Source organism: Humulus lupulus, chromosome 6 (assembly GCF_963169125.1).
Source record: "Humulus lupulus chromosome 6, drHumLupu1.1, whole genome shotgun sequence".
NCBI classification, from domain to species: domain Eukaryota; kingdom Viridiplantae; phylum Streptophyta; class Magnoliopsida; order Rosales; family Cannabaceae; genus Humulus; species Humulus lupulus.
The window spans coordinates 129,505,926-129,529,666 of record NC_084798.1 but is presented as its reverse complement, the minus strand read 5'-3'; the positions used below and the strand labels follow the sequence as shown (position 1 = coordinate 129,529,666).

General features: G+C 43.5%; 1 protein-coding gene across 1 annotated transcript; it reads right to left on the bottom strand.

Moving 5' to 3' along the window:
• Window positions 1–13,397: 13,397 nt before the first annotated feature.
• LOC133785459 (uncharacterized) lies at window positions 13,398–23,272 on the bottom strand. The gene is made up of 3 exons (XM_062224691.1): window positions 23,044–23,272; window positions 22,946–22,998; window positions 13,398–13,868 (listed from the first exon to the last, which is right to left on the bottom strand). Exons 1-3 carry the CDS (start codon window positions 23,270–23,272, stop codon window positions 13,398–13,400), a joined length of 753 nt encoding a protein of 250 aa, XP_062080675.1.
• Between the last annotated feature and the right edge of the window lie 469 nt (window positions 23,273–23,741).

Here is a 23,741-nt window from a genome sequence, read left to right as displayed (position 1 = left end):
GTATCACTCAAAACCCAGCCAAATTCATCCTAATCCTCTAAGTTCCCAACAAAACAGAAACAAAATCCTTACATAAATTTAAAGCTTCAATCCTCAAAGACTTCCTGCCCTCTACCTGCTTCAATTCCTGAATTCTTAAACTTCAATTCTAGACTGGCCCAACTCAAAAGATCAAGATCTTCCCTTCAGCACTTCAAAGACTTCCAACACAAGATGGAGAGAGAGAATCATAATTGAGGGAGAGAAAGAGAGCCTCTTTGATACATTATGAATGCTTCCAAAAGTATCTAGTCCCAGCCAAAACAAGACCCATCCAATAGTCAGTAAAAGACCAAATTGCCCCCCTAAGTATACCTTTAACCTTGAATGGCCCCAAGGGCAAAAGCGTCATTTTCCACACTTCACTCTAATTCCTCGAGTAGTTCTATAAATTCCTAATTAATCTCGTCATGTCCAACTAATTACCAAATATTTATCCATCACTCAATAAACCCCAAAGACACAATGAACTTCCCACAATACCCCTAGGCTCGCCCTAAGCCGTGTATTAAGCCCCGCTGTGACTATTCTGCCAATCTGCTCACTAAGATTGTCTCTAGCCATATACTGTAAATATATCCACATAATAATGCGATCACAATCATTTACTCACATATACTAACATTTACGCCCGCAACGGGCGAATATTACAAGCATGCCCTTATTATCAAGAATGAGCCCACATGCATCCAAATATATTCATTTCATCATATACATCATGCATGCCACATAGTCATGTATTTAACCAGTTAATCACACATATATCCAATTATGCCCTCCCGGCACGCTAATCAAGGCACCAAAACCCTTTTAGCATTTTTGGGACGTTACAACTATCCCCTCATTACTAAAATTTTATCCTCGAAATTTATTCAAACACTTCGGAATACAAATCCTGTGAATCTGGTTGTAATCACAGAGTCCAGTCCTTTACCCCTTATGCTTCAGTAACACTCCCATTAGAGTGACAATCTTATTCCAAAGACCTTATCCTCTTATCATAATTCTATTAACTTTTCTTGGCAGTAACTCCCACTGGAATCCTAGGGCTCTTTACCTCATCAGCGGTGACACCATACATTTCTTTCGTTGACATTGGCACTAGTAATATTCATAAGCCTCCACCATACTAGAGTAAGGCTACACGGTAGGCTCCTGGCCTAGTCCATGACAAGAACTCAGAAGTCTTATTAAATAAGGAGTCACAACTCCTTTTTCTTCCCCAAAGTATCTTATCCTTTCTTGGTCTCAAGGTTATTCCTTTACAGATGACCAACCACTCAAATCCTTTGCGCTAATACAGTCACTTTCGTTCTGTGGGTGCCAACACTTCATCCTAATCGTGCCTATCTATCATTACCATCAACTTAATGTTATGAATATAAAATTTGTGATTATATTCTGTTGTCTACTGTGAAGCACGAACAACCATCGTTTCATTCTATACCTGGGCGCATCTTAGCCTCTGTTCCTGAGGCACGCCGCAACCCTAGGAAGGGTATACGACGACTTGTGTCTCCTAACAAGGAGGAAGTTTTCCTCTGTTTTGGGCCGCACCATGGCCCTCAAGGGGTTGGGTCGCGACCCTAATTCAATGTATAGGCTGTTTGAAGGTTTTTGGCTTAGGAACCCAAAAGTTAAGGCTCGAGAAGGATCTTACCACTCGGATTGGCAGAATCTAAGGTCCTGAAGACTAGAATTATATCCCAAATTTATTTAATGCATTAGAGCTTGATTGATGGCTATTGTCGATGCTTTGTGACTAGGATTTCAGCAAGGCTCGGGTTAGAGGACTGTGCTCGGGATTTCGGTGCTGAGGAAGCTTGGGACACAAGTAATAAAATTGTTGCACCCATAGAGAAGGGTGTGGCCCTATAGTTTGTATTTCAGGGCATGGCCCTATCTGATTGAATTGTAGGGCGTAGCCCTATTATTTACGATTTTATTTGTTTATATGCTATGTTTTGCATATTTGTGATTGAATGGAGAAGCCCGGGAATGGCAAAGTCAGAGAACGACAGGAAGCCGAGAACAACGTTAAGCACGTGGAGTGCAAAGTTGAGTACAGCAAGGGCTGGGAGCGGCGCTAGCACGTGGAGTGCAAAGCTGATTACGGCAAGGGGTCGGGAGCGGCATTGAGCATGTGGACTACGAGCCGTTAGGGCGAGACCCCTCTCTGATGGAGGAGTCATCCTCACAATGAAGACCGTAAACTCAGGGCCTGGTAAAGTGCCTAGGACAGCTTGGCCGCTATGTGTTAGGTCCGTTGTTTGTTTTGGTATATGCTGATTGATAGATATGCATATGTTAATTGTTTTGTGTTAAGTTTTCTTGCTGGGCTTTGGCTCACGGGTGCCCTATGGTGCAGGTAAGGGCAAAGGAAAGGTCGACCAACCATGAGTACGGAGAGCGTGAAGCGAAGTGTACATGTTCGGCCAACCTGGCTGCCACGGCCAGGGGTAGTTTTGGGGAAATGTGATGTATTAACCTGAATTTTGTCGCCTAGTCGACCATAAATGTATTTTGAGTTGTAAATATTTTCTAAATAGTAGTTGGGGATCCTTAATGTTTAACTCTTAGTGTTTTAAATGAATGTCTACATTTTTGTTATTTAATTCCCTGAAACGATCTTCAACATAGTTTGGCTACACTTTTGACCTAAAACCTCGATTAGCGAGTGATTAGCAAGTTTTAAACTCACTTAGTTACGACTCTAAGGAAGTAGGGTGTTACAACTTGGTATCAGAGCGATCCAAGGTTTGTGGTTCCTAGAGATCGACCGAACATGTACGCTCGCTGCTAGTGACAAGCTCAACTCAGGGTTGGTGGGTGATTATTGAATTATATGCTTGATTGCGAGTTAAATGCCCTTTTTGCCTAATTATTTTATATAGAGCATGATGTATGTGTTAACATATGCATGTTGTTAGGGCATGGCCCCTTGATTGTTGTATGTTATCTGTGTTTGGTAGACTGTTGTGTTTGGTTGATTGATGTGAATTGGGAGGTGGCTTTGGATGTTGTTATCATGCCTGATAAGCGGCGTCATTGGTTGCAGGCATATTGTTGAGATGCCTCGGTGATTAATCAAACTCTGCGGCACTAGGGCCGAGGATAACAATCAGGGTCAGGACCCTCCACCTGCCCCAAAAAATTGGCCACATATATTTGCCGAGATGGAAGCTAGACTTCACCAAACAGAAGAAGAGATTCGACAATTGAGGCAACAGGTCCATCCTCAGGGCATTGGGTTGCAGGTTCAACAGGTTGTGGTGCCAATGCCATTTCAGTCTGTTATGGATAATAGGTGGGAACCATTGTATGAGAGGTTCAAGAAGCAGCATCCTCCCACCTTTGAGGGTGGACCAGACCCACTGTGGGTAGAATAGTGGATGAAGATGATTTCTTCCATCCTGGATTTCATGAGGGTGGAAGGAAATGAGAGGGTATCTTGTGCCAGCTACATGTTTAAAGAGGATACCCGCATTTGATGGGATGTGGTGGCGTAGAGAAGGAACCTTGCAGCTATGACCTAGGAAGAATTTAGAAACATTTTCAATGAGAAGTACTACAGTGTCACAGTTCGAGCTGGGAAGGTTGACGAGTTTACCAATCTGACTCAGAACTAGATGATAGTTACTGAGTTTGCCTTGAGATTTGGCTGGTTGGCAAAGTTCGCGTCGGATTTAGTGCAAACAGATACGGCATGAAGGGATCATTTTGTGCTAGGATGGAATGGTATGATCACCCATGATGTTAAGATAACTTTGGATCTAGGAACTACCACTTTTGCTCAGGTAGTGAACAAGGCCCTTACAGCTGAGGGGGCCATGTATCAGACATGGAGAGAAGGTGCTTCTAGGCGCGATTGTAGGAGGACGATGCCTCCTTTTATAGGATCTAGTCGGGGTAGTTTCCCCACTGAACAGAAGAAAAAGGCCCTAGACTCTTCTGTTCCTCCTAGCTCGGATAGGAGGGCACGGGGGGCTTTCAGTGGCTGTCAGGGCGGGGTGACAACTGAAGGAGTTTCCCAATGTGTCCTCGATGCAAACGACTATATCAGGGAGAGTGCAGGATCAGGGCTTGCTGTATTTCTGGGAGTGTCAACCATTTGAAGAAGGACTGCCCACAAGCCAGGAAAGAGGAGCCAAAGAAAAGCGATAGTCTCGCTCCTGCCAGAGCATTCACCTTGACCCATACTGAGGTTGAGGCTAGCCCCTCAGTCATGGCAGGTCAGATTTCTACTGTTGGTTCTTCTTTTACTACGTTGATTGATTCAGGGGCTACTCACTCATTTGTGTCTGCTAGAGTGATAGATCATCTGTGTAGACCTAGTGATTTGTATGCTAGGGGATTTCAGACTTTATTGCCGACTCAGGAACTAGTAGTCTCTAGGAGATGGGTTAGAGCATTTCTCGTAGAGATAGACAATAGAGAGTTGTCTGTTGATCTAATAGAGTTAGCGAGGGATGACTTCGATATGATCTTATGGATGGATTGGTTATTGAAGAATGGGGTGACGATTGACTGGAAGCGCAGGATGGTGACTTTTGAACCGGAAGGGGAGGTACCCTTTGTATTTGTGGGGACAGTGACTAGACCGCGAGTACCTATGATTTCGGCACTGAAGGCTAGAGACCTGATGCAGGAAGGTTGCATAGGATTCCTAGCAAACATTGTGTTTACATCTAGAGGTGTGGCAGTTGGGCCAAGTGAGACCAGAGTGGTATGTGAATTACAAGATTTGTTTCCCACAGACTTGCCAGGTTTTCCGCCACAGTGAGAGATCGATTTTGTTATAGAGTTGGTGCCAGAGACGGGGCCAAAATCTGGGACACCTTGTAGATTAGCTGTGGCAGAGTTTAAGGAATTAAAGATTCAGTTGCCGGAGTTACTGGATCTGGGGTTCATCAGGAGTTACTTGATTTGGGGTGCTCTAGTGTTGTTCGTCAAGAAGAAGGATGGAACTTTAAGAATGTGTATTGACTACAGGGAGTTGAACAAGTTGACTATTAAAGAACAAGTACCCATTACCTAGGATCGACAACTTGTTTGACCAACTACAAGGGAAAATAGTGTTCTCTAAGATTGACCTTTGGTCAGGCTACCACCAGTTAAGGATTAAAGTGGAGGACATACCAAAGACCGCTTTCTGCATAAGATATGGAAACTATGAATTCCTAGTTATGTCCTTTGGATTAACCAACTCCCCAATAGTTTTTATGGATTTGATGAATAGGGTCTTCAAGGACTATTTGGATAAGTTTGTAATTGTGTTCATTGATGACATATTGGTGTACTCCCAGTCAGAGACGGAGCACGAGCAGCATTTTTGCTTGGTATTACAACGGTTGAGGGAGCATAGGTTGTATGCTAAATTCAGCAAATGTGAGTATTGGCTACCGCAGGTAACATTTTTGGCCATATTGTCAGTAAGGAGGGGATTTTGGTTGACCCAAGCAAGATTGAGGCAGTGAGATATTGGCCTAGGCCGAGCCGTGTAGTAGAAGTTAGGAGCTTTCTGGGATTGGCAGGGTATTATCGGCGGTTCGTCGAGGGATTCTCCAGGAAAGCAACACCGTTGACTGAATTGACACAAAAGAAGATTAAGTATGTGTGGATAGACAAGTGTTAAAATAATTTCAAGGAATTAAAGTGGCGACTGATCACCGCTCCAGTATTGAGTCTGTTGTCAGACAATAAGAAGTTTTTGGTTTATTCTGAAGCTTCGAGACAGGGTTTGGGATGTGTACTGATGCATGTTGGAAAAGTGATAGCCTACGCATTAAGACAGCTGAAGGAGTATGAGTAGAGATATCCCACGCATGATCTAGAATTTGCGGCAGTGGTATTTGCACTTAACATTTGGAGACATTATTTATATGGTGAGAAGTGCAAAATATACACCGGACATAAGAGTTTGAAGTACTTGTTTACTCAGAAGGATTTGAATATGCGCCAGAGACGTTGGCTGGAATTGGTAAAGGATTACAATTGTGATATTCTGTACCATCTTGGGAAGGCCAATGTAGTGGTCGACCCACTGAGTCAGAAGGGCCCAGGAAAGTTATTTAGTTTGAGGCAGATATCTGATAAGTCAGCTGAGGAAATGACTAGAGCAGGTATAGAATTGGTGGTTGGTCGGTTAGCCAACATCATTCTTCAGTCTACACTCCTTGAGAGGATCAAGGAAGCGCAGGGGGAGGATCCCTAGTTGTGAGGGCACAAGCAGAGCGTCTTGGAGATGGGACCACTGAAGTACGACGGTCGAATTTGCATTCCGATGGAAACTGATATCCGGTGAGAGATCTTGGATGAATCTCATACCAAACCCTATTCTTTACATCCGGGTACAACGAAGATGTACCAAGACTTGACAACTCTGTACTGGGGGTCAGAGATGAAGAAGGATATGGTTGATTATGTGGCCAAGTGTTTAACTTGTCAGCAGGTAAAGGCTGAACATCAGAGGCCACAGGGTTATTGCAGCCTCTAGGGATTCCGGAGTGGAAATGGGAGGATATCGCCATGGACTTCGTGGTTGGATTGTCGAAGACTGTGGGACAACATGATTCAGTATGGGTAATTATGGATAGGTATACCAAGTCTGCCAACTTTTTTCCTGTTAGGACGACTTATACTATGTAGCAGTATGTTGAGTTGTATGTGAAGGAAATTTTTGACTTCAAGGGGCTCTGAGGTCAATAGTATTCAATAGGGACCCCACCTTCACCTCCAAGTTTTGGGAGAGCCTACAGAAGGCTATCGGCACGCAGTTGTAGTTTAGTACCGCTTATCATCCTCAGACGGATTGGACAGTATGAGAGGAAGATTCAGTTATTGGAGGATATGCTACGAGCCTGTGTGTTGGATTTTGGGATTCTTGGAGTAAGTATCTCCCTTTGATCGATTTTTCGTACAACAACAGTTATTAGGCGACTATCGGAGTGGCTCCGTATGAGATGTTGTATGGGAGGAAGTACATATAACCTATTCACTGGGATGAGATGGGTGAGAGAAGATACTAGGGTCCTGAGATTGTTCAGATGACCAATGAAGTGATTGAAAAGATTAGAGATCGAATGTTGGACTACCAAAGTCATCAGAATAGTTACTCAAACTTGAGGCGCAGGAGCATGGAGTTTCAAGTTGGTGACCATGTATTTCTTAGAGTTTCTCCCTCGAGAGGAGTGAAACAGTTTGGTATGCGGGGCAAGCTAAGCCCTAGGTTTGTTGGCCCCTTTGATATTTTGGAACAGGTTGGAGAGGTAGCTCATAGATTGGCGATGCCTCCAGCTCTACCAGGGGTTCATAATGTTTTTCACGTGTCCATGCTCCAAAAGTACATATAAGATTCTACGCATGTACTACGTTATGAGAAGTTGGAGCTAGACCAAGATTTTTCATATGAGGAGAAGCCAGTTCAGATTCTCGATCGGAAGGATAAAATCTTTCACAACAAGACCATCGTCTCTAGAGAATGTGTTGTGGAGAAAAAGCAAGTTAGAAGAGGCTACGTGGGAACTTGAGTCAGACATGCGAGATCGGTATCCCGAGTTATTAAGGTAATTTCGAGGACGGAATTTCTATAAGGAGGGGATAGTAGTAGAGTCCCAAATTTTCTAATAAGGCTTTAAGGCCTTGATTAGCGTGCCTGGAGGGCAATAATTGATTTATTATGTTAATATGTAAATTTGTTGAGCATGTGATTAGAAATGCATGTTTACGTGAATTAAATATGCATGTGGGCCCCATTTGGTTATTAGGGGCATGCATCTAATTTTAGCCTGTTGAGGACATAAATGCTATATTTATGTATATTATGAATGATACCACGAGTGAGTGGTGATATATTTGTGATGCACGATCTGAGAGAGTCCTAGGGAGCAGTTTATCTAGAAAGTCACAACGGGGTCAAATACCCAGCTCAAGAGGAGCCTAGGGGTATTTTGGGTATATAATATGCGTTTGGGATTTATTGAGTAATGGATAGTACATTATCAATGATTTAGTCATGTCGAGATTAAACGGGGATTTAACGGGTTTAGTAAATGACTAAATTTCCCTTAGGTTACTTAAGGGTTGAGGATAAGCTTAAGGGGGCAGTTTGGTCATTTGGCAGGGGTATTGCTTAGCTCAAATGATTTGAGAAACCAATAGAATTAAGTAAAGGAAACAGAAACTCTTAGCTTCTTCTCTCTCTCGGTCCTTTCTTATCCTTTGAAAGACACAACTGGTTCTTGGAATTTTGGAGAAGAAATTTAGAAGTTAAGGCTTGGAACTTGGGGAGGATAAGCTTAGGGAGCTAGAGAACTAGTCTATGCTCAAATTCATCCTTGAGGTAATAAACTTAGCATTGAATTAATTGAGTTTTTGCTGAGTTTTGGTTAGTTTTATATGTTTGCATGTGAATTGGATTCTTGAGTTTAATTTGGTTATTGGCTGAGTTTATGTGAATATTTATGGAATTGTTATGGAGCCTAGATTGTGTGGAAGGGAAGTCCATCCTTAATTATGAGTTTAAATATTGAGTTGGGTTGATTTTAGAAGAATTGGCTCGAAGAAAATGCAGGAAAAATGGAGGTTTGGAGGTTCGAGCCACGGCCCAAGGTTGGGAATGTCGCGTACCATGTGTGCATGAAGGCCTGGGGAGGCCTCTGTTCTTGAGGCGCGCCACGGCCCTAGGAAGGGTATGCTGCGGCCCGTGCCTCCTAACAGGGAGGCATTTTGCCTTTGTTTTGGGACGCGTCGCCACCCTAATTCAATGTATTGTCTATTTGAGGTTTTTGGCCCGGCAACCCAAAAGTTAAGGCTCGGGAAGGATTTTACAACCCGGATTGGTAGAATCTAAGGTCCTAGAGACTAGAATTATATCCCAAATTTATTTAATGGATTAGATCTTGATGGATGGCTATTATTGATGCGTTATGACTAGGTTTTCTATGAGGCTCGGGTTAGAGGACTGTGCTCATGATTTTGGTGCTGAGGAAGCTTGGGACACAGGTAAGAAAATTGTTGTACCCATAAAGTAGGGTGTGGCCATATAGTTTGTATTGCAAGGCATGGCCCTAAGTGAATGAGTTGCAGGGCATAGCCCTATTGTTTACGTTTTGTATTTGTTGGTTATATGTTATGTATTGCATATATTGTGAATGAACGGCGAAGGCCGAGAACAACAGGATGCCGAGAATGGCAAGGGACCGGGAACGACGTTAAGCACGTGGAGTGCAAAGCCAAGTACGGCAAGGGCCAGGAGCGGCACTAGCACGTGGAGTGCAAAGCCGAGTATGACAAGGGGCTGGGAGTGGTGTTGAGCATGTGGAGTGTGAGTCGTTAGGGCGAGACCCCTCTCGGATGTAGGAGTCATCCTCACAATGAAGACCGCAAACTCAGGGCCTGGTAAAGTGTCTGGGACGGCATGGCCGCTATCTGTTAAGTCTGTTGGGTGTTTTGTTATTTGTTGATTGATAGATATGCATATGTTAATTGTTTTGTGTTCAGTTTTCTTGCTGGGCTTTGGCTCACAGGTGCTCTATGGTGCAGGTAAGGGCAAAGGAAAGGTTAGCCAACCATGAGTACGGAGATCGTGAAGCGACGTGTATTTGTTCGTCCTACCTGGCTGCCTCGACCAGGGGTATTTTTGGGGAAATGTGATGTATCAACCTAAATTTTGTCGCCTAGTCTACCCTAAATGTATTTTGAGTAATAAATATTTTCTAAACAGTATTTTGGGATCCCAAATGTTTAACTCTAACTGTTTTAAATGAATGTCTACGTTTTTGTAATTTAAATCCTTGAAACTAGCTTCAACACAGTTTGGCTAAACTTTGGACCTAAATACTCGTTTAGCGAGTGATTAGCATATTTTAAATTCACTTAGTAACGTCTCTAAGGAAGTAGGGCATTACACTCTCACTCCGACGAGGCTCCATGACTGTTTTCTCAGGAACAGTGGTACTTTCTTCATTTAAATCGACTTGCGTCGATTGGACATGAAGAGTGGGAATTTCATCATCAACCCATGTTGATGACGATGGAACATTGGTTGAAGTCAATTCTTTAACAATCTCCTCTAAAACTACTTTGCTACGTGGTTTGAATTTTTGAACATAGTCATTTACTAGAAAACTAGCATTCGTAGAAGTAAACACTTTCTTTTCTGAATGACTAGAAGAGTCCACCCCGAGTACCTTTAGGATAGCCAACAAATATGCAAACTTCAGTTTGCAATTCTAGATTTCCTTCCTTTCTCCTCCGGACATGGGCGGGACACCCCCAGATTCTATAATGGCGTAAACTAGGTTCACGACCATTCCAGCATTCTAAACGTGTTTTGGGGATTGATTTAGACGGCACGACATTGAGAATGTCATTCGTGGCTTCAATTGCATGTCCCCAAAATGAAGTTTTTAAAGTTGAGTAACTAAGCTTGCATCTAACCATTTCCAATAAAGTTCTATTTCATTGTTCCGCTATACCATTTTGTTGCGGAGTACCTGGGGCAGTAAGTTGTGAAAAAATCCCATGTTTAGTTAAATGATCTTGGAACTGCATATCCAAATATTCTCCACCCCTATCAGATCGCAAGATCTTTCACGTTTTACCTAATTGGTTTTGAGCCATCGCTAGGAATTCCTGAAATATTGAAAATGTTTATGATTTCCTATGCATTTGGTACAGACATGAGTATCTAGAGTAATCATCAATGAAAGTGATGAAATACTCAAAACCACCCCTGGCTTGTACATTTAATTGTCCACAAACATCTGAATGCACAAGTCCAAGTGGTTCTTTGGCCTTATCACCCTTTGCAGAGAATGGACGCTTGGTCAGTTTGCCTTCTAGACAAGATTCACAGATAGGTAATTCACCTAAGGTGAGTTCCTTCAAAGGCTCGTCCTCTGTAAGTCTTTGAATCCTATAATAGCCAATGTGACCTAGTCTCAAGTGCCATAAATATGGGTTATTATTGTAATCGGTCCTTTGACGTTTATTGGTCCTAGGTTTAGCTACTTTGAATAAATCATTGTTAAGAGCGAGGGGTTTTTTAGCTCACAGAATATAAAGCCCGTTTTCCAAACATGCAATACACAATTGTGATCAATTGAAAGAAATGATATATTAGAACTTGTGAAAGTCATAACAAATCGTTCTAATTGCCACATGGAAACTGAAATTAAATTTCTACTAACATCCGGAATAAAAAATACATCATTTAAAATTAAGTATTTATTTTTGAACTTCAGACGAGCTATTCCTCTAGCTTGGACCACAACCAACGCTCCGTTCCCAACTCTAAGCTTTAAGCCGCCTTCATCCACTTCCTCCCACGATTCAAGAAGTTGTAACCAAACAGATCCAGAATCAATAATCCAAACAGATTTAGCATTCTCTAATCGTTAACTTTGTTTTTCATTTCTAGAAACTACGGGCAATCTCATTTCCAATGCCCCTTCTCTTTGCTGTGAAAGTACTTATTGTAACACCCTGGATAGCCAAGACTGTTACACTGCATATTTATAAAGGTGCAGGACTTTCTAATTAAGTCATTAAGTTGAAAATGTGTCATTAAAGCTGTAACGCCCTACTACCTTAGAGCCGATACTAAGTGAGTTTAAAACATAAATTGTGCATTTAATTGACTCAAAGTGGTTCCTAAAACCAAAAGTGTGATTAAACCAGAGTTTAAGGCTGTAATCTTTTAAAATGGTCAACTTCATTGAAAACGTTAAATATAAAACATCTGGGATCCCAAAATAAGGTTTACAAAATATTTACAACTCAAAAATAGATCTACACTTGATCAGTTATCAAAAGAATGGTTAAATACAGCCATATACAAAATGCCCCCAACCAAAGCAGTCGGGCAGGCCGAACATGTACGCGCCGCCCCCACGCTCTCCATACTCATGGCCGGTTGACTGACTCCTTGCTTTTACCTGCCACACGGAGCACTCGTGAGCCGAAGCCCAGCAAGAAAACCCAAATAACACATAACATATGCAAAACAAATACTAACCAAGCCTAGAACCACTTCCCGGGACCAATTCCGCACTCCCGGGACCTCTAAATCCATAAAGCAAAGTATCGGAACCATCCCCCGAGTCCCCGGGCAAAAGCCCCAAAGACTCAACTTTTGGGCTGCCAAAATGGCCTAGGGCCGCGGCACACCCCTCAAGGGCCGCGGCGCCCAGAGCCCATGCCCTCATCCTGAAGCCTCCTCGCGCCGCGGCGCCTAAGAACAGGGCCGCGGCGCTCCATCGCGAACCCAGATTTTCTGGGTTTTTCCTGCATTTTTCCCGAGCTTTAACCTCTCCAATTCACCCGAAACCAATACCTAAACCCCAAAACTCAAATCCAAACCTCATATGAACAATCTAACACCCTATAAACACTAGAATCAAATACAAACATCAATACCCACAAGATCCACTCCTTGGATTTCAAATTCAACAACCCAAACCAAAACCCATGAAAATCTTAACTCAAGCATTAAATTCTTCAACCAACACAGAAAACAAACTTAAATAAGCATAAGATCCTTACCTCAAGAGTAGAATCCACTCTAAAAGTTCCCTTGATCTCCTTCTAAGCTTCCCACTTCAGCCCCTTTCTACACCTCTTCTTCTTTCTTCTTCTTTGCCCTAGCCTTTCTCTCCTCTTCTTTTCCTTCTCTTCTAATTTTATCAAAGCCATAAGTGACCCAAATGCCCAAACCGTACCCCCTAAATCCCAGCTGCATAATGTCTATTTGCCTTGCCAAAAGACCAAATTACCCCTCCTTACTAATCCTTCTAAGCTAAACCTTCAAGGGTACTTAAGTCTTAACACTTTCATTTCAATTCTACCACTTCCTATCTTAGAACTTGTTACTCACAGCAGTTACAAATGGTTACCAAAATACCAATAACTAATCACTCTTTCTAAACTCAACTTATAAGATTCCCGAAGTACCCCTGGGATCCTCCCGAGCCGGGTTCAACATCCCGTTGTGACTTTTAGACTAACTGGCTCTCTAGGACCGTCTCGATGCGTGCATCCTGATAAAACATCACACTCACATGGCACAATTCACATAGTACAATTATCACAGTTATGCCCTAACATGGCCAAGTTACGATCATGCTCATTTTAAGACAATCAGTTCTACATGCATACTGATTCACATAGTCATGCATCTCAAATAATCAAATAGTCATATAACGTGAAATAAATCATAATGATGCATTAAACTTAATAAAATCACACACAAAATCCCATCACGCCCTCCAGGCACACTACTCCAGGCCCTTAAGCCTTAACACTGAATTTGGGTCGTTACAACTATCCCCTCCTCATGAGAATTTCGTCCTCGAAATTTACGTGAACAACTCGGGATACCTCTCCCGCATATATGATTCCAGTTCCCATGTCGCCTCTTCGACCTTGCTGTTTCTCCACAATACTTTAACCAAGGGGATGGTCTTGCTCCTCAAGACCTTGTCCTTCCTATCAAGGATCTGAACAGGCTTTTCTTCGTATGATAAGTCCTGATCCAACTCCAAGTTCTCATAGCTCAACACATGAGTAGTGTCCGAAACATACTTCCGGAGCATAGATACATGAAACACATCATGAACCCCTGATAGAGCTGGAGGCATTGCTAACCGGTAAGCCACCTCCCCAACTCGTTCTAGAACCTCAAATGGACCAACAAACCTGGGACTCAGCTTGCCCCGAACGCCAAATCGTTTTACTCCTCTCAGAGGTGAAACCCTGAGGAATACATGATCACCAACCTGAAATTCTACGCTCCTGCGTTTCTGATCTGAATAACTCTTCTGGCGACTCTGGGAGGCGAGCATACGAGCTCTAATTTTCTCAAGTGCCTCATTGGTCCTCTGAACCATCTCAGGACCTAAATACCTTCTCTCACCTATCTCATCCCAGTGAATCGGTGATCTGCATTTTCTACCATACAACATCTCATACGGAGCCACTCCGATAGTCGCCTGATAACTGTTATTGTACGAAAACTCAATCAGAGGGAGATACTTACTCCAAGATCCCTCAAAATCCAAGACACAAGCTCGTAACATGTCCTCCAGTATCTGAATTGTCCTCTCAGACTGTCCATCTGTCTGAGGATGATAAGCGGTACTAAACCGAAGCTGCGTGCCCATAGCTTTCTGCAGGCTCTTCCAAAACTTGGAAGTGAAAGTGGGGTCTCTGTCGGATACTATCGACCTCGGAGCCCCATGAAGTCGAACGATCTCCTTAACATAAAGCTCTGCATACTGCTCCACAGTATAAGTCATCTTCACAGGTAAGAAGTGGGCGGACTTCGTATACCTGTCCACAATCACCCATACCGAGTCATGCTGACCCACGGTCTTTGGCAATCCTACCACAAATTCCATGGCAATATCTTCCCATTTCCACTCGGGAATCCCAAGAGGCTGTAATAATCCTGCTGGCCTCTGGTGTTCCGCCTTAATCTGCTGACAGGTTAGGCACCTAGCCACATAATCCACCACGTCCCTCTTCATGCCTGACCACCAATACAAAACCTTCAGGTCATGGTACATCTTCGTAGAACCTGGGTGCAAAGAGTAGGGAGTGGTATGAGACTCGTCCAGAATCTCTCGCCGAATGTCTGGATCAATCGGAACACAAATCCGTCCTTTGTACTTCAACAAACTCATCTCAGAAATAGAGAAGTCCTTAGCTGCTCCCGATAGGACATTCTCTCTACGTTCAACTAACTGGGGGTCCTTTCCCTGTGCTTCCTTAATCCTCTCGAGGAGTGTTGACTAAAGAGTAATGTTGGCTAACCTACCCACCACTAGCTCTATACCTGCTCTGGTCATCTCTCCTACTAGTCTGTCAGATATCTGCCTCGAACTATACAACTGTCCTGGGCCCCTTCGGCTCAATGCATCAGCCACCACATTAGCCTTCCCAGGATGGTATAGGATATCACAATCGTAATCCTTTACCAGCTCTAGCCACCGCCTCTGGCGCATATTCAAGTCCTTCTGGGTAAAGAAATACTTTAGACTTTTGTGATCAGTGTATATCTCGCACCTCTCTCCGTACAGATAGTGTCTCCAAACTTTAAGTGCGAATACCACCGCCGCTAACTCCAGGTCGTGCGTGGGATATCTCTGCTCTTACTCCTTTAATTGCCTTGATACGTACGCTATCACTTTCCCAGCCTGCATCAACACGCATCCCAGACCCTGTCTGGAAGCGTCACAGTAGACCACAAACTTCTCATTATCTGTTGGCAGGCTCAGCACTGGTGCAGTAATCAACCGCCGCTTCAGCTCTTTGAAGCTATTCTCGCATCAATCTGTCCATACAAACTTGGTCTTCTTCCTTGTCAATTCTGTCAACGGAGTAGCAATTCTGGAGAACCCCTCTACAAACCGCCGGTAGTACCCTGCTAGTCCAAGGAAACTTCTAACTTCAGGAACATTGCTGGGTCTAGGCCAATCTCTCACTGCTTCCGTCTTGCTTGGGTCGACCAGTAACCCATCCTTACTGATAATATGGCCTAGAAATGAAACTTGCGATAACCAGAACTCGCACTTACTAAACTTGGCATATAGCTTATGCCCTCTTAACCGCTGCAACACTAGACGTAGATGATGCTCATGCTCTGTCTCTGTCTGGGAGTATACTAGGATATCATCAATAAACACAATTACAAACTTATCCAAGTAATCCTTAAAAATTCTGTTCATCAAGTCCATAAATGCCGCTGGGGCATTGGTTAATCCAAAGGACATAACCAGAAATTCATAATGCCCATACCGAGTCCGAAATGCAGTCTTTGGTATGTCCTCTTCTCTGATCCTCAACTGGTAGTAGCCTGATCGGAGATCAATCTTCGAAAACACTGTACTCCCTTGAAGCTGATCAAATAAATCGTCGATCCTAGGCAATGGATACTTGTTCTTGATGGTCAACTTATTCAACTCCCTGTAATCGATGCACATCCTGAGCGATCCATCATTTTTCTTAACAAATAAAACTGGTGCACCCCACGGCGAGAAACTCGGTTTGACGAACCCCAAATCAAGTAGTTCCTGCAGCTGAATCTTCAATTCCTTTAATTCTGCTGGAGCCATTCTGTAAGGTGCTTTGGATACTGGCTCTGCTCCCGGAGCCAACTCTATGACGAACTTGATCTCCCGCTGTGGCGGCAACCCTGGCAGATCTGCTGGAAACAAGTCTGGAAACTCACAGACGACTCTGGTTTCATTCGGTCCCACTGCCGCCACCTTAGAGGAATCCACTATACTTGCTAGGAATCCTATGCAACCCTCTTGCATCAGGTCTTTAGCCTTTAGTGCCGAGATCACAGGTACCCGCGGTCCATCCACCGATCCCACGAACACAAAGGGTGCCTCGCCCTCCGGTTCAAAGGTCGCCATTCGTCGCCTACAATCAATTGTTGCTCCATACCGCGTCAACCAATCCATCCCTAGTATTATGTCAAAATCGTCCATATCTAGTTCAATCAGGTCAACAAACAATTCTCTACCGTCTACCACTACTGGTAAGGCTCTAACCCACCTCCTAGAGACTACCAGCTCTCCTGTAGGCAATATAGTCTGAAAACCCCTAGCATACAAAATACTAGGTCTACACAGCTGATCAATCACTCTAGCAGAAACAAATGAGTGCGTAGCACCAGAATCAATCAATGCAGTAAACAAGGATCCAGCGCTAAAAATCTGACCTGTGACCACTGATGGGCTGGCCTCTGCCTCAGTCTGAGTCAAGGTGAAGACCCTAGCAGGTGCGACGCTGTCCCCCTGCCTAGGCTCCTCCTTCTTAGCCTGCGGGCAATCTTTCTTCAAGTGGCTGGTGCTTCCACAAACAAAACATGCCCTGATGCTGGCACCCGCTCCAGAGGCGGACCGGCACTCGCCTTGATGCCGTCGCCTGCATCGAGGACACCATGGATAACTCCTCCAGTTGTCATTACCGCCCTGGCGGCCACCCACAGAACCGCGAACCCTCCTGTCAGAACCATAGGGAGTAAATGAGTCTGGTACTCTCCTCTTCTGCTCACTGGGGCCGCTGCCCCGACTAGGCCCAGAAGAAGAAGGCACTACCCTCCTGGTATCACGCCTAGCAGCGTTATCCTTCCAGATCTGATCCTCAGCCCTCTCAGTAGTGAGGGCCTTGTCTACCACTTGCGCATAGGTAGTCTCTGGAGCCATTGTAATACTCACGTCACGGGCGATCATTGCACCTAATCCCCGTACAAATCTGTCCCTTCTGGCCATATCAGTCGGCACAAGCTCTGGCGCAAACTTTGCCAATCTATCAAATACCAAGGCGTACTCAGTGACAGATAACCTGCCCTGAGTCAGACTGTTGAACTCATCCGCCTTCGCCGCTCGAACGGCTACGCTGTAGTATTTCTCGTTGAAAATGCTCTTGAATTCCTCCCAGGTCATAATAGCAGTATCCCTTCGCTGCCCTACTACCTCCCACCATATTCGTGCATCATGTCTAAGCATATAAGTGGCACAGTCAACCCTATCCCTTCCTTCAACCCTCATGAAGTCCAGGATTACAGACATTGTACTCATCCACTGCTTAGCCTGCAGTGGGTCTTCTCCCTCCTCAAAAGTAGGAGGTTGTTGTTTTCTGAATCTTTCATATAGAGGTTCCAACCTGTTCCCAGTCACAGGTTGAACCGGAGCCGGTACCACACTAGGCGGTGGTATCACAGTGGCCGGTGGAGGAGCTGGTTGCCTGTACTGACTAAGCTCGTCCTCTGTTTTCTTCAACCTAGCCTCCATCTCTGCTAAAATCTGTTGCCAGTTCTGAGGAGCAGGTGGAGGGTCCTGCCCCTGGTTATCATCCTCGGCCTGAATGCCGCGGAGTCTCGATGATTGGCGAGGCATTGCAACTAAATGCCTGCAATCAATGACACCGCTCATTAGGCATGATAACAAGGTCCAATTCCCACCTCTCAATCTCAACAACAACCAAGATCAATCGACCAAAGCGCCATACAAATATCATGCAGCATACAACGGGCCTTGCCCTGGCATCATGCATATGTTATTTCAATGATCATGCTCATAATAATTTAGGCAGGCACACAAAGCATTAAACACATATTCATGAATATATCAACCGATCATACCAAACTACCCTGAGTCGAGCTTTTCAATGGCAGCGTGCGTACATGTTCGGTCGATCTCCAGAACCAATAAACCTTGGCTCGCTCTGATACCAAGTTGTAACACCCTACTACCTTAGAGTCGTTACTAAGTGAGTTTAAAACATAAATTGTGCATTTAATTGACTCAAAGTGGTTCCTAAAACCAAAAGTGTGATTAAACCAGAGTTTAAGGCTGTAATCTTTTAAAATGGTCAACTTCATTGAAAACGTTAAATATAAAACATCTGGGATCCCAAAATAAGGTTTACAAAATATTTACAACTCAAAAATAGATCTACACTTGATCAGTTATCAAAAGAATGGTTAAATACAGCCATATACAAAATGCCCCCAACCAAAGCAGTCGGGCAGGCCGAACATGTACACGCCGCCCCCACGCCCTCCATACTCATGGCCGGTTGACTGACTCCTTGCTTTTACCTGCCACACGGAGCACCCGTGAGCCGAAGCCCAGCAAGAAAATCCAAATAACACATAACATATGCAAAACAAATAGCTGGCAATAATTCACTGACACATAGGAAAACCATCATAATAAACAAGTACGGCCATGCCGCTCCCAAGGCCTTACCAAAGCCTGGAGTTTCGGTTCTCACCGCGAGGATAACTCATGTATCCCTTGGGTCCCACCCTGAATATAAGCATCCCATGTGCTGTGTGTTACTTTCGGCCCACGGCCGCCCCGGCCTACGCCGTACCCGGCCTCTGCCGCTCATTTCATCATAATCACACATATAGTACATTCAAAATAAACATTCACACACATCACGGTTCATTTAAGGTTAAGCATTTGCACGTAATACAATCCGGGGCCACGCCCTACAATCACACAGTGGGGCCATGCCCTAAACTCGGGTGTTACGGTTTTCTTACCTGTATTCCGTGCTTTCCGATGCACCACGATCACGAGCACGGTCCACAAGCACGAGCCCCTCCAAAATCCTAGTCACAACACACATAAAATACTTTCAATACTAACCAAGCCTAGAACCACTTCCCGGGACCAATTCCGCACTCCCGGGACCTCTAAATCCATAAAGCAAAGTATCGGAACCATCCACCGAGTCCCCGGGCAAAAGCCCCAAAGACTCAACTTTTGGGCTGCCAAAATGGCCTAGGGCCGCGGCACACCCCTCAAGGGCCGCGGCGCCCAGAGCCCATGCCCTCATCCTGAAGCCTCCTCGCGCCGCGGCGCCCAAGAACAGGGCCGCGGCGCTCATTCGCGAACCCAGATTTTCTGGGTTTTTCCTGCATTTTTCCCGAGCTTTAACCTCTCCAATTCACCCCAAACCAATACCTAAACCCCAAAACTCAAATCCAAACCTCATATGAACAATCTAACACCCTATAAACACTAGAATCAAATACAAACATCAATACCCACAAGATCCACTCCTTGGATTTCAAATTCAACAACCCAAACCAAAACCCATGAAAATCTTAACTCAAGCATTAAATTCTTCAACCAACACAGAAAACAAACTTAAATAAGCATAAGATCCTTACCTCAAGAGTAGAATCCACTCTAAAAGTTCCCTTGATCTCCTTCTAAGCTTCCCACTTCAGCCCCTTTCTACACCTCTTCTTCTTTCTTCTTCTTTGCCCTAGCCTTTCTCTCCTCTTCTTTTCCTTCTCTTCTAATTTTATCAAAGCCACAAGTGACCCAAATGCCCAAACCGTACCCCCTAAATCCCAGCTGCATAATGTCTATTTGCCTTGCCAAAAGACCAAATTACCCCTCCTTACTAATCCTTCTAAGCTAAACCATCAAGGGTACTTAAGTCTTAACACTTTCATTTCAATTCTACCACTTCCTATCTTAAAACTTGTTACTCACAGCAGTTACAAATGGTTACCAAAATACCAATAACTAATCACTCTTTCTAAACTCAACTTATAAGATTCCCGAAGTACCCCTGGGATCCTCCCGAGCCGGGTTCAACATCCCGTTGTGACTTTTAGACTAACTGGCTCTCTAGGACCGTCTCGATGCGTGCATCCTGATAAAACATCACACTCACATGGCACAATTCACATAGTACAATTATCACAGTTATGCCCTAACATGGCCAAGTTACGATCATGCTCATTTTAAGACAATCAGTTCTACATGCATACTGATTCACATAGTCATGCATCTCAAATAATCAAATAGTCATATAACGTGAAATAAATCATAATGATGCATTAAACTTAATAAAATCACACACAAAATCCCATCACGCCCTCCAGGCACACTACTCCAGGCCCTTAAGCCTTAACACTGAATTTGGGTCATTACAAAAGCCGCTAATGAACTAGGGTTTAAAAAGGTTTAGGTAATAAAAGACACATTTCATAAAATTAAACATTTTTGTAAAACGGGATCCCAAAAGGAACAACATTTGAAAGTCCGTTTACAAAATTTCAAGGTATAAACAACTGCTGGCCACTCTAAGGGAAAAATAGGCTTTTATGATCCTCCTGTTCCTGTCCCCTCCGCAACCGTGGTGGCTGAGCAGCCAGTCATGTACATTCTACCTTCAGAGCTCTCCGATCAAGGCTGATCAAGCTTACCCTTGCCTTTACCTGCACCACGCAGCACCCGTGAGCCAAGGCCTAGCAAGAAAATATAACATCATAGCACAAGCACTGATAATAATCATATAACTCTTAAAACATGTTTATACACTTAGCAATCCCTAAAAATCACATAATTCATAGACATACTCATGATTCCATAAGCTAATACTTAGCCACTTGGCAACTCATATACCACAGTTAACAATGAAAATCATATAACACAATAATTAGGGTCGACGCCCTTTGGTCGCACCCTCTGTTTACCCCACTGACTCCGGTAACAGTGGCTGAGCTCAGTGAATATTAAGCTGTCCTCAGCTAACAGTGGCTGAGCTGCACCCTGTGCGCCAGTGTAAACCCCGACACTCTTAGGCTGTTGATTTAATATTCTCATGGCATAATACCAACTTTCATAAAGCATACAATAATAGGGAACCCTTAGTCCCATAATTAACTCACAACCAGGTGCAGTTTTCTTACCTTTGATTTCCAAATGCTTAGATAACAAGAGATGCCTCCTGAGCACGACCCGTGTCCCGTGCCCTAGCTTTTACCTAGTCACAACCAAGATAAGGAATTCTATTAACAATTGTAAAAAGGTTTCTGATTGATGTTCTAGCTTCCAGGACATCGAATTCCACCAAACACGGTAGTAGAATCGATCCCGAGCATCCTAGACTAGGTTCTCGCACTTAAATCCTCCAAAAGGCTAAAAGTGCCCTTAAGGGCCACGACCCTTAAGACCCATTCTGCAGCCCACCCCCTGAAATAGAGGCTAGGCCTCCCTGAACACAGACACGCGCTGCGACCCTGCTCCTGTAGCGCTGCGGCGCTCCCTTACCTCAGAGCCTTCCTGGCTCTTGCTTGCTCTGTAGGGCTGCGACACTCTAGAACAGATCCGCGGCCCAGCCCCTCGAACCCAGAAAAACCACCATTTTTAACACTCAAGCCTCACTCAAAACCATCCAAAACCATCCTAATTCCATAACTCAATTATTACAAACTTCTAACACGTTTTCAGCAACATAATTTAGTAAAAACTTAGCCTATAAACTCATCAAAATCCTACTTCAATCTCTGAAACCGAAAAGATTAAAAACATCAAAACCAGTCAAGAAAATACCAGGATTTAGACATTAGATCATAAATTCGAGCTGACCTTCACTGAAAAACCAATTCTCTATGAAATTTCTAAGCTAACTCCCAAGTTCGTAGCTTAAATTCAGTCTTCAATTTCAAAACCGAAAAACCTCTTAGAACTCAATCAAAACCACAGAATTTAAATAACCAAGAGCGTGGTTCAAGTCTTACCTCAATCCTGGTTGAACTCCTTAGCTAAATACTAAGTTAATCTTCCAAAACATCAGCTCAAATCACTAAGTTCCCAGCCAAATTTCCTTATTTTTCAGTAGTTTCCCTTAAGAGAAGAAGAGAGGAAAGGAAAGTGACAAGCTGAATGAAGGAGAGGGTCGGTTTGGGTCTCTTCCAGTGTTTTTTAAGCTTTAACTTAGTCTATCTTTAGTTGATTAAGCCAATCCCGAGGCTCAAGGTACCAAAACGTCCCCGAGGGAAAAAATGGTCATATTCCCCAGTATTCCCACCTAGGCTTCCTACCCTCAAATATATCCAAATATTTATTTTCATAACCCGATAACACAGATAACCATCTAATACTCAAAATTCTCCTTGACTCAACCCAAGCCAAGTATTAGATCCCTTTGTGACTTTCCCGCTAACTAGCTCCCTAGGATCGCCTCAAGTCGCATAGTGCAAACATATCCACATAATAATGTGCTCCCCACAATTTATAACATTTATACCCTCAATAGGCCAAAATTACAAATATGCCCTAATATTCTTCACAGGGCCTACATGCATACTAATTCTCATTATCACGCGTCTCATTTATTCATATAATCATATAAGCATGCTCATCACATAATCATGCATTAAATCATTTAAATAATACATAAACCAATTATGCCCTCCTGACATGCTAATCAAGGCCCTTAAGCCTTATTAACAATTTCAGGTCGTTACACTTATCTTTACATTTCTTGTTTTTCTTGTCTATCCCTTTATACGTCTGTACATTTGGTTGTGCACTTGTCTTTGCAGCCTTTGCAGGCTTGGGGTTTTTGTTTTGTCCACCTTTCCTCTTGTTCCAGCTTTCGAAGTTGAAGCTTTGTTAGCTTCAGCCTTAGCTAGATCAACAACAGCAATAGTGGTCTTATTTTCTCATCCCTTACTAGGTCCACCCATGATAGGCTCAAAAATCAGAAGCTCGTTCTTGAGCTGCATCAAACCATAGTTGAGTTGATCATGAATGTGCAGACACTGTGCCATTCGAGCATTCGCGGTGTCATCACATAAGTGCGCAGACGATGCTATCCAAGCATTTACACTGCCATCATGAGCATTGATGGTGCCATCAAGAACGTGCGGACACGGTGCTCGTTCTATGGATTCCTCACTCATGACGAACTCAGAGTTGTCACCAATCAACACAATGTTGATGTTTTGCTTCCATTTAAGGAAGTTTTCTTCAGTGAGTTTCACCATCAACAGTTGAGAAAGGATGGAGTAGACGTAGCCATACTTAAAACTACTAATTATCAATAAAATAGAAATCAATCACTATTGCTCAATAAAATTCCTATTCACACAAATTTCAAGAAATAGCACAACATATATGAAAAATATGCAAGATATGAGAAAAAATACCAAAAACAATCATATCTCTTGTAATGCCCTACCTCCTCAAAGTCGTTACTAAGTGAGTTTTAAACTTGTAATTAACTCGCTAATCGAGGTTTTAAGACAAAAGTGTAGCTAAACCATAAAACAAGTCACATACTTTAAAAAAAATAGTTCCATTCATTGAACATTATAGAGCATTAAACATTTGGGATCCCAAAAGACTATTTAGAAATATTTACAACTCAAA

Coding starts and splice junctions, on each gene's coding strand:
- LOC133785459 (XM_062224691.1), bottom strand. CDS start 23,272: ATGAGTGAGGAATCCATAGAACGAGCACCGTGTCCGCACGTTCTTGAT. Junction 22,999..23,043: donor GCCTATCATGGGTGGACCTA/GTAAGGGATGAG, acceptor TTGTTGATCTAG/CTAAGGCTGAAGCTAACAAA. Junction 13,869..22,945: donor AAGCTGGAACAAGAGGAAAG/GTGGACAAAACA, acceptor CTCGCCTCCCAG/AGTCGCCAGAAGAGTTATTC.